The sequence below is a fragment of the Stegostoma tigrinum genome, chromosome 10 (genome assembly GCF_030684315.1).
Source record: "Stegostoma tigrinum isolate sSteTig4 chromosome 10, sSteTig4.hap1, whole genome shotgun sequence".
In the NCBI taxonomy this organism is placed as follows: Eukaryota; Metazoa; Chordata; class Chondrichthyes; order Orectolobiformes; family Stegostomatidae; genus Stegostoma; species Stegostoma tigrinum.
The window spans coordinates 82,789,322-82,806,710 of NC_081363.1; the positions used below are offsets into that span (position 1 = coordinate 82,789,322).

The 17,389-nt window shown below is 44.6% G+C and overlaps 1 protein-coding gene across 1 annotated transcript; it reads left to right on the forward strand.

Moving 5' to 3' along the window:
* Window positions 1-899: 899 nt before the first annotated feature.
* LOC132210070 (uncharacterized) lies at window positions 900-17,067 on the forward strand. The gene is made up of 5 exons (XM_059649313.1): window positions 900-2,374; window positions 3,609-3,709; window positions 10,564-10,642; window positions 13,269-13,326; window positions 14,173-17,067. Exons 2-5 carry the CDS (start codon window positions 3,628-3,630, stop codon window positions 17,065-17,067), a joined length of 3,114 nt encoding a protein of 1,037 aa, XP_059505296.1. The 5' UTR covers window positions 900-2,374; window positions 3,609-3,627.
* Window positions 17,068-17,389: the final 322 nt, after the last annotated feature.

Consider the following 17,389-nt stretch of genomic DNA (forward strand, 5'->3'; position numbering starts at 1 on the left):
ATAAGGAAGGTGTCACCTACACAGCAGATCCAGAGTTTGGATTGCATAATATGCCAACAATGTGCAGTCCTTGTGGAGACAAAGTCCCACCTTCACATTGGGAATAACTTCCATCATGTTGTGTGGTACTGTCACTGTGCTAAATGGGACAGACTTCGCACAGATCGAGCAACTCAGCACTGGGCATCCATGAGGTGCTGTGGGCCATCAACAGCAGCAATTGTACTCAGGCACAATTTGTACTCTCAAGGGCCTGACATACCACCACACCAGGGGATCAGTCTTGGTTCAATGGAGAGTGTTGGCGGGCATGCCAGGAGCAGCACCAGGCAGACCTGAAGATGAGGTGTCAATCTGGTAAAGCCACAAAACAGAAGTGGTGCCACATAGATAATAGATTGTTTTGTCAGTAATCATTAAGAATGAACTAAAAGCAAACCAAAATTTCGCTTCCTTCAAATGCATGTAATCACAGTGCTCTTACCTGTTTGGGCAGGAGATAGAAAATGTCCTTTTTAAGTCTGTTTTCTCCCAGTATAAAAGGTACGCTTGACTTGCGTGTCAGCAAATGTGCAATGCAAATATTTGAGAATCCCCGCGTTCATAACCTTTCCTGTAACAGCACTCGTAACTATAGAGTCCACATAACTGGTTCACCTCGATTTCGAGCAGCTCTCAGGGTAACGATAACATGTATTGCAGGAACAGTCATTCATTGAATGGGAAGGAGAGATTTTCGATTCTTCCTTTTTCGAGATTTTCATTGCCTCGCACTTGTGTGGCACAAATGTTATTTGCCACTCGTCAGTCCAAACCCGGATGTTGTCAAAAACTTTTTGCATTTAAACAGGGACGACTTCAGTCACTGAGAAGTCACAAATGACGCTGAGTATTGTGCAATCATCAAAGTACAGTCCCACGTACAAGCCACAAAACAGGACTACTTGTACAACAAACAAGATAAGCATCAAGTGACAGACAGAGCTAAACGATCCCACAGCCAGCCAATCAGATCTAAACTCTGCAGTCCTGCCGCATCCAGTCGTGAATGATGGTGGACAATTAAACAGCTTACTGGAGGATGCTCCACGAATATTCTTGTCCTCAATGATGGAAGAGCCCAGCACATCAGGGCAAAACATAAGGCCAAAGCTTCCACAGCAATCTTCAGCCAGAAGTGTCAAGTGGATGGTCCATCTCTGCCTCCTCCAGTGGTCCCCAGCATTACAGATAACAGTCTTCAGCCAACTTGATTCACTCCATGTGATATTGAGAAATTGTTGGAGACAATGGTTACTAGAAAGGCTATGGACCCTGACAGAATATTGGCAATAATATCAAAGACTTGTGCCCCAGAACTTGCCACTCCCCTGGCCAAGCTGTTTCAGCACAGTTATGACTCTGATATCAACCTCACAACGTGGAAAATTGCCCAAATATGTCCAGTACACACAAAGCAGGACAAATCTAACCTGGCCAATTACCGCCCCCATCAGTCTACTTTTGATCATCAGTGAAGTGATGGAAGGTGTCAACAGTGCTATCAAGCAACACCTGTTCAGGAAGAGCCTGCTCGGTGATGCCCAGTTTGGGTTCTGAAGCGCCACTCAGCTCCTTACCTCACTACAGCCTTGGTTCTAACATGGACGAAAGAGCCGCAATCCATACGGGAGGTGAGAGTGACAGCCCTTGATATCAAGGATTCATTCGATGTGCGTGGTATCAAGGAGCCCTGGCAAAACTGCAATCAATGGCTATCAGGGGGCAAACTTTCTGATATTTGGCTCATACCTGGCATATCGGAAAATGGTTGTGGTTGTTGGAGGTCAATCATCTTAGCCCCAGGACATCTCTGCAGGAGTTCCTTAGGATACTGTCATCGGCCAAGATATCTTCGGTTACTTCATTAATGACTTTCCCTCCTTCATAAGATCGGACGTGGGGCTGTACTTTGATGATTGCACAATACTCAGCGTCATTTGTGACTTCTCAGTGACTGAAGTCGTCCCTGTTTAAATGCAAAAAGTTTTTGACAACATCCGGGTTTGGACTGACGAGTGGCAAATAACATTTGTGCCACACAAGTGCGAGGCAATATAAATCTCGAAAAAGGAAGAATCGAAAATCTCTCCTTCCCATTCAATGAATGACTGTTCCTGCAATACATGTTATCGTTACCCTGAGAGCTGCTCGAAATCGAGGTGAACCAGTTATGTGGACTCTATAGTTACGAGTGCTGTTACAGGAAAGGTTATGAACGCGGGGATTCTCAAATATTTGCATTGCACATTTGCTGACACGCAAGTCAAGCGTACCTTTTATACTGGGAGAAAACAGACTTAAAAAGGACATTTTCTATCTCCTGCCCAAACAGGTAAGAGCACTGTGATTACATGCATTTGAAGGAAGCGAAATTTTGGTTTGCTTTTAGTTCATTCTTAATGACTACTGACAAAACAATCTATTATCTATGTGGCACCACTTCTATTGCCCAAACTAGTGGGTCTAAGCCAGGTGGGTCGTAAAAGTATCGAAAACCTGAAATAGTTTGATTCCAATTAAAACGGAAAGTGTCGGGACGGGCGAACAATTTATTCACGGGAGGCCGGTTGGTGATTTAAAGGTGATTTAAAAGCGTTAGGCTGGAGCTGTATGCCTCAGAATTCAGTAGTTATTTCAAACTCAACCTTGGTTCCCAGGCTATGGGAAACGTAGCAGTTAAAAGCTGTAAGGACGGCTGGTTTGAATTGGTGCCTTTTCACAATGCTCATGCACTCAGTTTACCTGCTTCATTTACTTTCCCCATCATGAGACAAACCACAATCATCGTTTTTAAAATTCACTTGTGGAATGTGGATGTCGACGGCTGGGCCAGTATTTATTAGCTGTCTGCAGCTGCCCAGGAGAAGGTGGTGGTGATCTCCCTTCTTGAACCACTGTAGTCCATGTGCTGTAAGATGACTCATATTTCCATGAGAGAGGGAATTCCAGGATGTTCTCAGTGAAGGAAAGGTGCTCTATTTCCAAGTGTCTCCCAGGATGATTCATTGACTTTAATTGTATGCCACCAGTTGTCAATGTCCCGCACTGCATTCCAGTGCTGTGATACGGTTTAAGAACCCTCCAGGAGGCTCAGAGACAGACTATTCAAACGGCAAAGAACGCCAGCCTCCGACTGTTTAAGTCAGTGCTCTGAAAAAGCCCACAAATGCTCATTTCTACGAGACCCTGGATGATTTTCCGCCTGAAAGGCAAAAGTGCTGCTAAATGTGGCCAGCTTTCAAAAAATAGTTCAACAGACAGAAATGCAAATCGATTGGTCATGTCGATCAAAAAGTAAACAAACTTTTGAAACAAAACACTATTAATCAGGACAAATGCAGTGCAGATGTGACATTCTGTGTTATAAGGTTGGTGCATATTATACAGCGTCACCAATGTTTAATACAAAAACTCACAACATTGTTTCTTGGAGTACAGGTGGCTATTCTGCGCACTCATTCTGTGCCAGCTACTTACAAAGCTCTCCTAATGAGTTGTAGTGTTGCTCTCTGCTTGATGTTATGATTACCATCTCAACCTTCTTGATATTTTCAACATCATCTCAGAATGCGCTGACTCTGACTCATGGATTGGAAGCTGTGCTACTTCTGGCTCGTGTCTTTTCTATTGGTGTGGGAGATCCAGGCTCCTGGGAACAATAATGAAGGTGATCATTACAACGTCCTTGTTTGTCTTTTATTGAAATCCAGGCTGATCCAACACCCCCACATACGTGTGTCAATGTTTTACTCATGGGACCTTAGACATTAGAATAACCGTGAAGGGTTCATGGATAGAATTGACAGTAATTTTCTGGCCTGCTGTTGTTTGAGCTGATGAAGTTGTTCCTGGATATGAAGTATCTTCGTCGGACATCTGATCCATATCTTCAGCATGTAGAGACATCAGCAGTATTTAAAGTTGTTGCAACTGTTTTCTTGCATTACTGTATCTGGCTGATGCCATCAAAACTCCTCAGCCACTTAGATAGCTTTGCAAACATTATTAGCAGCGATTGGCCATAATCTGGAATGTACTGCCTGGGACAGTGAAGGAAGCAGATTCAATGACAATCGTCAAAATGACATGACTATAGACATGAAAAGAACAAGGGCTATGAGGATAGAGCAGAGAAATAGAAAAAAGTAATTGAATTTGCTTGTTGAAAGAGCAAGCATGGATATGAGGGGCCTGATGGCCTCCTACTAAACTGTACATTTCTAACTTCCTACGATTTAAATCTAAGTATTAGGAATAATTTCTAGACCAGCTTTCACATAGAAATAAATAACTTCCCGTAAACGGAAAATGTAAAGTACACTCCTTGTGGAGCATCAGCAACCAGTTAATGTCGCTCACATACCCACATCTATTCCAATTTTGCGAGCTCCTGCTCTTTGACTAAGACAGAAAATTAGTGCATCATTACTCCTAGATGTAATCTCTCAAGGAATACAGAGTCATCAAGTCATACAGCATGAAAACAGACCCTTTGGTACAACTCATCTATGCTGACCAGATATCCTAAATTAATTGAGTCCCATTTGCCTCATTTGGTACTTATCCTTCTCAACAATCCTTTTTATCTGCACATCATGATGCCTTTTAAATGTTGTAATTGATTCAGTCTCCACCAATTACTCAGGAGAGTTCATTCCACACACACACCACCCTCTGTGTGAAAAAGTTCACAAATCTTACAAATCTTTCACCTCTCACCTTAAACCTCTGCCTCTAATTTTGGACACCTCTACCTGGAAAAAAAGACCTTGTCTATTTACTGTATCCATGCCCATCATGATACAATAAATCTCTACAATGACACCCCTTGGCCTCCAAAGCTCCAGGGAAAATAGCCTCAGCCTGTATAGCCTCTCCCAAGAGCTCAAACCCTCTAACCGCATCAAGACCCTTGTAAAACCTTTCGGCACCCTTTCAAGTTTAACAACATCTTTGAGATCATGTATTAAGGGAAAATATATAGTTAATGGCACTACCATTGACAGCATTGATGTCCAGAAGGATCTTAGTTCATTGTTCCATGAAACTAGCCACATACACAGGTAGGGTGGTAAAGAAGGCATATGGCATGCTTACCTTTACTGGTCAGGGCATTGAGTACAGGAAGTTCAGTTGCAGCATTATGAAACGTTCGTTAGGTTGCACCTAAGAATACGACATTCAATTCTGGTCACCACATTACAGGAAGCATGTGGAGGCTTTGGACAGGGTTCAGAAGAGGATTGCCAGGATGGTGTCTGGATTAGAGGGTATGAGCTTTAAGGAGAGGCTGGACAAACTAAGATTGTTTTCTCTGGAGCAGCAGAGGCTGAGGGAAGACCCAACAGAAGTTTATAAAATTATGAGAGGCATAGTTAAGGTTGACAGTCAGAACCTCTTTCCCAGAGTTGGAATGCCTTATACGGGAGGACATGCATTTATTGTAAGGGGAGAAAATTCAAAGGAGATGTGAAGGACATGTTTTTTGTCACATAGTGGTAGGGGATTGAAATACGTTATTGGGGTAGCGGTGGAGTCAGATGCAATAAGCACATAAATAAGCAAAGTATAGAAGGATATGGACGTTGGGCAGGCAGCAAGGATTAGTTTAATCTGGTGTTATGTTTGGCACAACATCGTGGATCGAAGGGCTTGTTCCCGTGCTGTACTCGTCTATTTCTGACTTTCGCACAGCAGGGAGACCAGAACTGATTTCTATATTCCAAAAGTGGCCCAACCAATGTCCTACAAAGTTGCAACATGACCTCCCATCAATTATATTCAATAACTGACTAGCAATGGCAAGCGTATCAAATACATTCTTCACTACCCTGCTTACCTGCAACCCCACCTTCAAGGAGCTATGAACCTGCACCAAAGGTCCCTTTGTTCAGCAACACTTCCCAGGGCCCTATCAATAAGTGTATAAGATCTGGTCTGATTTGCTTGACCAAAATGCAACCCCTCATATTTATCCAAAATAAACTCCATCTGCCCACTCATTGGTCCATTGGCCATCTGATTAAGGTCCCGATGTGCTCTAAGATAAACTTCTTCACTGCCTATTACACCACTCATTTTGGTGTCATCTGCAAGCTTGCCATTCCCCTTATATTCTCATCTAAATCATTCATATAAATGACAAAAAGCAGCGTACCCAAACCCTGATCCTTGTGGCACACCACTGCTCACAGTCCTGCAGTCCTAAAAACAACACTCTACCACCACCCTCTGTCTACTACCTTGAGGCCATTTTTGTCTCCAAATTGCTCTCCCTGGATTCCACATGATTTAACCTTGCTAAACAGTCCACCAGGCGGAACCCTATGGAACTCCTTGCTGAAGTCCATAAAGTCAATGTCCATTGCTCTGCCTTCATCAATATTCTTTGTCAATTCTTCAAAAAATCTCAATCAAATTCTTGAGACCCGATTTCCCACAAACAGATCCATGTTAACTGTCCACAATCAGTCCTTGCCTTTCCAAGTATATGTGCATCCTGTCCCACAGAATGCTCTCTCACATCTTACCCGTCACTGATGTCAGATTTACTGCTCTGTAGTCCCCTGGCTTTTCCTTACCACCGTTCTTAAATAATGGCACCATTTTAGCACCTTCCAGTCTGTTGACGCCATATCCGTGGCTGTTGATGATACAAATATCTCAGCAAGGGGCCTGCTAGTCACTTCTCTAGCTTCCCACAAAATTCTGGGATACGTCTATTCAGGTCCTGGGGATTTATCCACCTTCATGCATTTTAAGACATCCAGCAGCTCACCTGCTTTAATATGGACACTTTTCAATGTACCACAATCTATTCCTCCATGTTCTCTAGCTTCCATATCCTCGTCCACATTAAATATTTACATGCAATACAAGTTTAATATTTCAACCATCTCCTATGGTTCGACACATAGATGGCATTGCTGTTCTTTAAAGGGCCCGATTCTCTCCCTCGTTCCTTTTTTGCCCATAATGTGTTTGTAGAATTTATTTTGGATTTTCGCTGACCCTATTTGCCAGAGCTATCAGATGTCTCCTTTTTGTCCTCCTGATTTCCCTCTTGAGTACACTCCTACTGCTGGTATAGTCCGCAAGGGATTCATTCAATCCCACCTGTCTGTACTTGCCACAGGCCTCCTTCATTTTCTTGATCAGAGCTTTAATTTCCCTCATCATCCAGCATTCTCTTCACCTTCCAGCTTTGTCCTTGACACTAAAAAGAATATACTGCCTCTGGACTCCAAGTTAACTGTTTTTTGAAGGCCTCCCACTTTCCAACTATCACATTACTTGTAACTAACCTCTCCCAATCAACTTTTGAATGTTTTTTGCCTAATACCATCAAAATTGGCCTTACTTTATTCTACAACTTTAACTGTTAGATCAGGTCTATCCTTTGCCATCACTATTTTAAAGCTAATACAGTTATGATCACTAGCCTCAATGTGCTCTCTCACTGACACTTGTTCTGACGTAATTCCAAGAAAATGTTGGGTTTTGCTCCTTCTCTAGTAGGTATGTGCACATACTGACTCAGAAAATTTTCTTGCACACGCTGAACAAATTCCTCTGCATTCAAATCCTCAACATTATGGCAGTCCCAGTCTACACTTGGAAAGTTAAAATCCCTTACTATTACAACCCTATCTTTCTAATAGATCTTTGAGATCGCCTCACAAATTTGCTTCTCAATTTTCTGCAGACTGTTGGGGGAGACTATCGTATAATCCCAATACGTTCCACCTAAACAGCTTCACTGGACATACTCGAAGGAGCATCCTCCCTAAATGCAGCTGTAATGTTATCCCTGAACAAAAGATGTCACTCCCCCTCCTCCCTCCTCCCCATTTCTATCATTCCTCGATCTCCTATAGCCTGGAACAGTAGCTACAGTCCTGCCCTTCCCTGAGCCATGTTTCTGTAATAGCTATTGACATCCCAGTCCCATGTTCCCAATCATGTCCTGAATTCAAGATAACAAGGTGTAGAGCTGGATGAACACAGCAGGACAAGCACCAGAGGAGCAGGAAAGCTGACGTTTCGGGCCTAGGCCGTTCATCAGAAATGGGGCAGGGGACGGGGATCTGAAATAAATAGGGAGAGAGGGGGAGGTAGATCGAAGATAGATAGAGCAGAAGATTGGTGGAGAGGAAAGAGACAGGTCAAAGAGGCGAGGATGGAACCAGTAAAGGTGAGTGTAGGTGGGGACGTAGGGAGGAGATAGGTCAGTCCAGGGAAGACAGACAGGTCAAGGGGGTGGGATGAGGTTAGTAGGTCAGAAATGGGGGTGTGGCTTGAGGTGGGAGGAGGGGATAGGTAAGAGGAAGAACAGGTTAGGGAGGCGGACATGAGCTGGGCTGGTTTTGGGATACGGAAGCGGGGGGTCAGATTTTGAAGCTTGTGAAATCCACATTGATACCATTGGGCTGCAGGGTTCCCAAGGGGAATATGAGTTCGGGTAGCATCGTTGTGGCACTGCAGGAGGCCCAGGATGGACATGTCGTGTGTGGAATGGGAGGAGGAGATGAAATGGTTCACGACTGGGAGGCACAATTGTTTATTGCGAATTGAGCATCGGTGTTCTGCAAAGTGGTGCCCATACCTCTGCTTGGTCTCCCCAATGTAGAGGAAGCCACAACAGGCACAGCGGATACCGTATACCACATTAGCAGATGTGCAGATGTACATCTGCTTGATGCGGAAAGTCTTCTTGGGGCCTGGGATGAGGGTGAACGAGGAGGTGTGTGGGCAGGTGTAGCACTTGCTGCGGTTGTAGGGAAAAGTTCAGGTGTGGTGGGGCTTGAGGCAAGTGTGGAGTGGACAAGGGAGTTATGGAGAGAGAGGTCCCTCTGGAGAGCAGACAAGGGTGGGGAGGGAAAAATGTCTTTGGTGGTGGGGTTGGATTGTAGATGGCAGAAGTTTTGGAGGATGATGCATTGGATCCAAAGGTTTGTGGGGTGGTATGTGAGGACGAGGGGAATTCTTTTTTGGCTGTTATTGTGGGGACGGGGTGTGAGAAATGAGTTGTGGGAAATGCGGGAGACACGGTCGAGGGCATTCTCGACCATTGCCAGGGGGAAGTTGCGGTCCTTGAAAAACAAGAACATCTGAGATGTACAGGAGTGGAATCCCACACTCTGGGAGCAGATGCAGCAGAGGCAAAGGAATTGAGAAGAGGGGATGGCATTTTTGCAGGAAGGTGGGTGGGAGGAGGTGTATTCTAGGTAGCTGTGGGAATCAGAGGACTTGAAATGGATATCGGTTGATAGGTGATTGCCCGAGATAGAGACAGAGAGGTCCACGAAGGTGAGAGAGGTGTTAGAGATAGTCCAGGTGAACTTTAGGTTGGGGTGGAAGGTGTTGGTGAAGTGGATGAACCGTTCGAGTTCCTCGTGGGAGCACGAGGCGGCGCCGATACAGTCATCAATGTAACAGAGGAAGAGGTGGGGTTGAGGTGCCAGTGTAGATATGGAAGAGAGATTGTTCCAGGTAACTTATTGGGCCCATGAGGGTAACCATGGCCACCCACTTTGTCTGTAGGAAGTGGGAGGAATTGAAAGATAATCCCTCTTCCTCTACTTTCCATGGAGAGTACTTCTTGGCATCAGATGTACAACACACCCCTTCAAGAGAAAGTGGGTAGCTTTATGTGAAAATTTGATTTACAATCTAACCGACTCTCTTGTTTCTGCAAACTTTGGCACTCATTCAGCCAAATTCACTGGACTTACACTGATGAAATTAATGCAGACCTAATCCTGTAAGAGCCCCTTAAAGATTGACAGAATATTTTAGCAGTTTATTTGACAGAGAGTTTCAGGAATGTCTTACATGTTGCCCTAAGAACTGAGTGAAGTCAGTCACCTTTAAAGGGGGATCATGATGCACATGGAATACTTTACAGGAGATACAGGGAGAAGGTGAAAAGAGGTAATTAGTAAGATAGAAGATATATGTGGTGAATAAGCATTGGTATAGACCTGTAGGTAGAATTGCCTGCTTCTCCGCTGCAGATTCTAAATACAGTCTGTTCACCCACAGTTCACACCTTCCAACAAACACACTTGTCAACTTTGCAACTACTTGAGAGAACAAAGTTGCAGTTTACTTTGGAGTGCAAGGCTTCAGGAGGAATCCATTTCCAACAAACCTGCTGCCCAAACTGTCCAATCTCTGCCCCTCATTACAACATTCAAGTCGCATTGTCAACCATTGCTTGTATGATTCTCAACCCAACAGCCAAACTCTGGGTAATACACAAAGAATGACATCAATGGTTTTAGACTAAATTGTCTGTAAAATATGTGGCTAAATGACCATAATCCATTCAATTGGGTTGTGACATGTGTTTAATATGACATTGTTAACAAGTATACCTTGCAGGTTGGGCTGAAAACTTGACGTTTATTCCAGCATCTTGTGATGAACCAAGGTTACTGAATACATACCCACTGCATGTAGGATAATGGTTATTATGTGGGATGCTCCTGTCACTTAAAACATCATTTTCTTCAACAGGAGTTCCAGACAATTTCCGATTCATAACTGAGCATAGCAACAACATTCAAGATGCAAAATGGATGGTGGAAGAACAGAAGTAAGTAGACAACAATAATTATATCTTGCACAATATGGTTCCAAATCCATTTCCACACTTAATGGAAAGATATATCAACAAGCTGGCTGACATATCTAATAAAGCTTGGGGTACGTACGTGTATATGTTCTTACCTGCTCAGGATGGAGATAAGCGACAGTGAAAAAATGGAATAAAACTTATCATTGCGAGTCAATGTCAGTCACAGAGTCATACAGCTCGGAAACAGAACAAAAGGGAAATCAGGAGAGCAAAATAAGGGAGCATAAAAGAATAAAAGCAGGTGAAATTTACGAAAATCCTCTATTCATTTACAAATACATTAAGGATAAAAAGAGAACTAGGAAGCATTAAGGACCACAGGGATAAGTCGTGTGTGGAGCCAGAGGACATAGGCAGTGTTCAAAATGAATATTTTGTGTCAGTGTTCATGAATGAAATGAATGCTGTGGATATAGAAATCAGGGAGAAGGACTGTGATCCACTGAAGGAAATTAGCAAACAGAGAGTAGGTCTTGAGTCATCTGGCAGGCTTTTTTATCTATAGATTCAAAGAATCCCCACAGTCTGGCAACAGGCCAGTCAGCCCAACAACTCCACCCTAATCTTCTGAAAATCATCCGATCCAGACCCTGCTCCCTACCCTATCCCTGTAACCCTGCATTTCCCATGGCTGACATACTGAACCTCAGCATCCCTGAACAATGTGGGTAATTTAGCATGGCCAATTTACCAAATCTGCACATCTTCGGCATAAAAGTAGATGCATCTACAGGGCCAGATAAAACATATCGCCGACTGTTGAGCGAGATGAGGGAGGAAATGGACCATCGGAAATAATTTTCAATTACTCTTTGGCTACTGGAGTATTACCCAAGGACTGGAGGAAAGCCAATGTGGTACTGTTATTCAGAAGTGAAGGTGGGATAAACCAGGAAATGTCAGGCCAGTCATTCTAACCTCAGTGGTGGTGAAACTGTTGGAAGCAATTTTGAGGGACAGAATTAATCTGCCCTTGGATTAAGTCCAGCTGACAGTAAATTTGTGAAGGTGTCATCGTACTGATCAACTTGCTTGAAGTTTTTGAAGAGCTACGCAGGTGTGCAAATGACTTGGACATTTGACGTAATTGATTTGGGCTTAAACAAATCTTTGGACGAGGCCATGCATACGTGACAAGACACCGAATTTAAGAGCCCGTGGGATCCAAGGAAATGTGACAAATTGATCCAGGATCGGCTAAGTAGCAAAAAGCAGAGGGTCATGATCGAGGGGGATTTTGGAAGTCCGTGTACCTCAAGTGACGAAACATACAGATACATGACTGAGGCGAATAAAATTATGAGGGGCATAGATCGCATACCCAGGAAGAAACTTATCCCCGAGGTGTGATCAATGTTCAGGGGTCATAGATTTCAGGCAAGGGCAAGAGATTTAGTGGGGATGTGAGGGTGGTGGGAATGATGGCTTTTATAAGTATTCAATGTACACTTGCAAGACAAAGGCACACAAGGCCATGGGCTGAGTGCTGGAAAATGGAGAATAGTTAGGCTATTGTTTTTGTTCAGCATAGAGCTGATGGGCCAAAGGAAAACTGACAGAACTGTGGATGCTGTAAATCAGGAAAAGAAATAAAGTTGCTGGAAAAGCTCAGCAAGCCTGGCAGCATCTGTGAAGGAAAAAACTTGAACTTGCTCATTAAAGAATAGGGCTTGTCTGTTCCTGTCTAAGTCCCTGTCAATCCACAGTTACTGCTTAACAATGCCTTTGGCACTGAAAATTAACTTACACAGTTCGGAGTCTCATTTTATCAGATTTTTATTTGTTTCAACAATTATTTCTGAAAAAGTGAAAAACACTATTTTGATTTGGCTCTCATTCTACCTTCAATCTCTCAATGTTTCTTTCTCTACTTCGTTTCCCTTTCTACAACTGATTTGATGATCAATTCAGTAACTTAATCAATCAATTCTGTTTCGGACATCCTATTCTTTAAGAATTTTTAAAGATGATTTGTTAAGTAGGGGCATAATTTCTTCTTCTGCCCAAATGAGGCCCAGCTGCTCTCAACAGGGCACTGTGCTGTGCTAATGTCTCTTTAACTGCAGTATATTCAAGTGCAAAGCTCTACAGGAAATCTATGGGCAACTTCTAACGTATCAAAATATTCCTTCAGAACAATATCCTGTGCAATTAAAATTGCCAGTCACACAAAAAATCCACATATAAGTAGACATGGAGAGAAATAGTGCAAATAAATAAATGTAGCATGCAGGCCAGGCACCGACAAACAGGTACAATCAAGTACACAAACTTGAACAATCAGCCTCACAGGCATTCCTGGAAAGATATTCAGATACACATGGGCATACTCCAATCCCTCACAACACATTCACATAATCACACATACAGGTAGACATACACAGACACACATGCAGACACATAGACAGGCACCGACAGACAGGTTCACACAGACACACACACACATCCACATACATACAAAGCAATGGAAATATATCAAACACTCAAAAAAACCAATCACACAGAACTCAGATATATACATATATTTGTACAAAATACAATTTGCATTTCAGATAATGTTTACATTTACCTTTTTGTTTTCTAGAAAAGCACGCCAATTATTGAACCACTGGAAAGATGCAGATGTGACTGGCACATCAAAGGTACAAAGGTCTTGAATCAAATGCCATTAATACATTGATTGGTCCAATATTACTTTTCCCCATGAATCTTATGATGCATGTTAGATTTGGAAGAGGAGGAAGTCTGTCACCACATACTGTTGTTCTAGATAATTGTTAAAGTGATCAGGTTATTGATGCTCAAGGGAGATACATAGACATCATGTGAATATAGAAAATATCACTTTGTCTATTAGTACAACACATCATTTAATCTGCTCTCATGAACAGAGAGGAGGGACATAACAACAATTTAATATAAAACACACACATATTATCATTTTTGAAGTGTTTAAACATAGGTCACTTGATTTGGAACTCATTGTAAACCATGTTATTCAATGAATCATTTCTGAAGAATCGAAAGCTTTGCCAACACATTGGTCATTTTACTGAACTATAGACATGTTCCTGATGTGGAAATAAAACAAAAGTTGTCAATACAGTGAGTTGATTTTTATGACAGAAAATGAGAAATGCTACAAAATGATTTTAAAAATTCTCACCATCGGAAAGCCTTAGAACTCCAGCATAACCAAGGCACAGGCAGATTCAGACTTTCCTTGGTTTCCACAACACTTCCCACAGCCAAGCATATGTTAAACATCAGGAGAACCTCCCATGTATTGTTTCCCTCAAGCATTCATCCCCTACACCTTGATTCTGTTACTTCTGTGTAGGGGTGGGAGAAGTATTTGGATTACATGATGCCAGTCCCATATGAGGTCGAACTCAGAGTGGAAGTCAGCTATTCCATTCAACACACTGTTGGAAATTGGACACTGGACTTTTTCATAGAGTCTCCCTTTCTGTTCGTTTCCCCCTTAGGTAAACAACAACAATTTGCAGGAAGCTGGAGGGGAGAATGATGCCATCTTCCCAGAGGGTAAGGATCACACGGTGATCCTGAGGATGGAACCTGATCAGATTGTCACAGATGCATCTGACTCGATCTACAACAAGCAGAAAATCCATGCCGGGGAGTACAGGACCTTGCTGAAATGGAACGGCCAAGAATTCATCTTTTTGAAATCGACATTCCAGGGGAATGCCCCCGAGGTGACCAGCCGCTCAAAGCTGGTGGTAGTTGGCCACGGCTCAAGCCAAGAGAACACTTTGGGAGGAATGACCGCCCATCAGCTGTCCAAGACCATCCTCACTCTCCGTGGAGCTGAATCGCCTCTCGCCTTCCCCAGCAAATCGGTGCAGTCACTCAGCCTGGTGGCTTGCAATGTCGGCGCAGGCCCTGAAGGCGAGCAGTTTGTCCGGGATCTTCTCATCGATCTACGGGACCATGAGCTGGAGGTGGGCTCCCTGTCGGCCCGGACCGCTAAGGTCAGCGTCCTCCCGGACGGCACCAAAGTCACGTCGGATCCTGGTGAAGACTGGCTCAGGCATGAAACCAGCCACCGGCGTCAGGTGAGGCTGGGTGAAGACAACCAGCTGGAAGACCTTAGTGATGAGGACAGCTACTGGACACACACATATGACCCAGATGAAGACATCCACCCTTTGGTGGACCAACCAGGACATTTAATTTGGCACATTGACGGAGAAGAATACCTGGTCCCGGACACGAAGCTGGATGATATCATTCAAAGTAAAACTAAACAAATATTTGATATGGCCGAAGGTGTGACGGTGGAAGAAGTTGACAGGATAAAAATTTCCGATCAGAAACAAGAAACTGTTCGAGTGAGAGTATTTGAGACGTTTCAGCAATATCTGGCGAACGTCCTCGATCTGATCCGGGAAAGTCAAGTAGCGAGATACCGACTTCTCAGATCAGAATACAACATAAAAAACATACAGACGGCATGGCAAAAACAGCAGCTCCCTTTACCTGACAACATCCTGGATGAAAATGATATGCCTGTAATACGGGACGAAAAGAAATTGATTGATATATGGGACAGGATTGTCAACATCAAGAAGATGAAAAAAAGAACAAAGGACCAGGAAACACTAAATAAAGTGTACGAAAGTGTTGTGAATGGAATGAAGAAAGAAAACCGATTCATACAATTTGGTGAGTACACTTTGAAGATCAATCTGGAGAACTTCTATGTTGAGCCATACATCCTCCCGAATGGTGAAGCCCCACCAAGAGAGATCGATTTGACCTACAACGGGCTTTTAAGCAGCATGAATGCTGCTGCGTATTTCAAGCAGAATGCTATAGCCTGGGTGACTGGGGAGGCAAATATGATCAGTAATAATGTCAATGAACATGACGCCGTTATCGTGGCAGCGACCCACTTAGCGGAGGTGGCGAGGAACCCCAGGATGGTGCTGATGAACTCTCTGCTCTGTGGCCAGTCCCGAAATGCCCGTCAATTCATTGAGTCCCACCCCATGGCTCGGGGTGGCACGTGGGGGACCAACCATGCCAACATCGGCTTGCAGACAGTAGAGACTGACAAGGTGCGGGATCTATCTCGGGCAGTCTTAAAAGAATGGATGAGGAGTACTTTGTTCGGTTTCTCACTGACACAGAACAGCGAAAACCTGCCACCAAAGGCTGATCAGAATGATTTTGATCGCTACATCAACAGCGAGGTTTTCAATAACCTTCCAGAGATTCCAACAATGCAGACCTACTCCTACCAAAGTCTGAGCCGAGATATAGTTGACCATATGCGGCGATTGGAAGACTCGGTGCTAGGGAAGAGTCTCCGACCAAGAGTGGCTTTAAAAATGGCCAACGACATACAGTACTTAGAGCGGGAGGTGACACAGAGCGTGAAATCCCAAGAGGAGGTGGACAGGGTGGAGTATGAGGTTGTGCATGGCTCAGCACGCTTAGAAAAGGGAAGTTTAACTGTCAAAATACAGAGCAAAAGTGGCCCTTCTATCAGTAAGGAGCTTCAAGTCCCAACCAAAGTGGAGAAGCTCACATCAGAGGAGTTGCTGGATGAACATTTCCGGGGTCTGGGCCAGGTCTCGGAGGGTGGAAGCCATGCCATGGAGAGAGTTAACTATGCCCTGGGTGTCTATGGCACCCTCATGGGTTTCCAGGGGGCCCGAGAGTTCCTGGAACAGGGCCGCGATGTGGAGGGTGGCATCATGCTGGCACAAGGAATCCATGGGCTGGGCGAGCTGGCCGGTATCAATGGGGAAGTCTCGAGTCTTCTCGAGCGCTCTGCCCACCGTGCCCTGACCAGCATCGCCACACAGATGGAGGGGAAAGCGGCCCAGAGCCTCCTGGGGAAAATGTCCAAGCTGGGGAAGATCACAGAGGCACCAGTGCTCTCTACCGCCTTCGCCGCCTTCAACATTTACGAGGACGTGGAGAGGAAGAGCCCGCTCGGTTACGCCGACGCTGCGCTGGATGGTGCCATCTTACTGACGGGGCTGGCCGGGCCAGAGATGGCCCCTGTCACCCTGGCCCTGACCATCATCAGACTCGGCCTGGACCCGCTATACTCAGAGATCAAGAGCAGCCTGGAATCCTTACCCGCAAGGGCATCGACTGGTCAGCGCTGCCTTGCGGTCCTCAAGGGCATCGCCCTCGCTTTACGAGACATTGGCCAGAGCATTTTGGATGTGGCGGCTGAGTTTTCCCCGTGGTCCCTGGCTTACAGAATCCCACAGCTGGACGAGCGACATCGCAAAGATATGAAATTCATCGAGGAGCTGAAGAGCGCCGAGAGTTATTTCACCATCACTGGGGACACCCAAGCCGATGGGTGCCATGGGGTGGTTGATTTCTTATCCGGGTAGGATTCTGCCTTCGGGGGGGCACTGGATGTTGAGCTGGACGATGCCAATTGTATGACGGTCCAAATACCCAATCCCATCGGCTCTGGAACCGTGGAAAAAGTGCATTGCTTCTCCGCTCACTGCTCCGTGAACGACGTGGTCGCTGGCATTGGAGAGACCCACTGGATTCACTTGATTGAGAAATCGGTCACGCTGCTGTTCTTCATCCATGTGCACACCCGCGAGGTCATTGGATCCCTGACCGAGGATCGCAGCACACTTCACGGCTCCTACACCGGCAATTCCCAGCCGAACCGCTTCTACACTGTCCAGGAACTCCCCA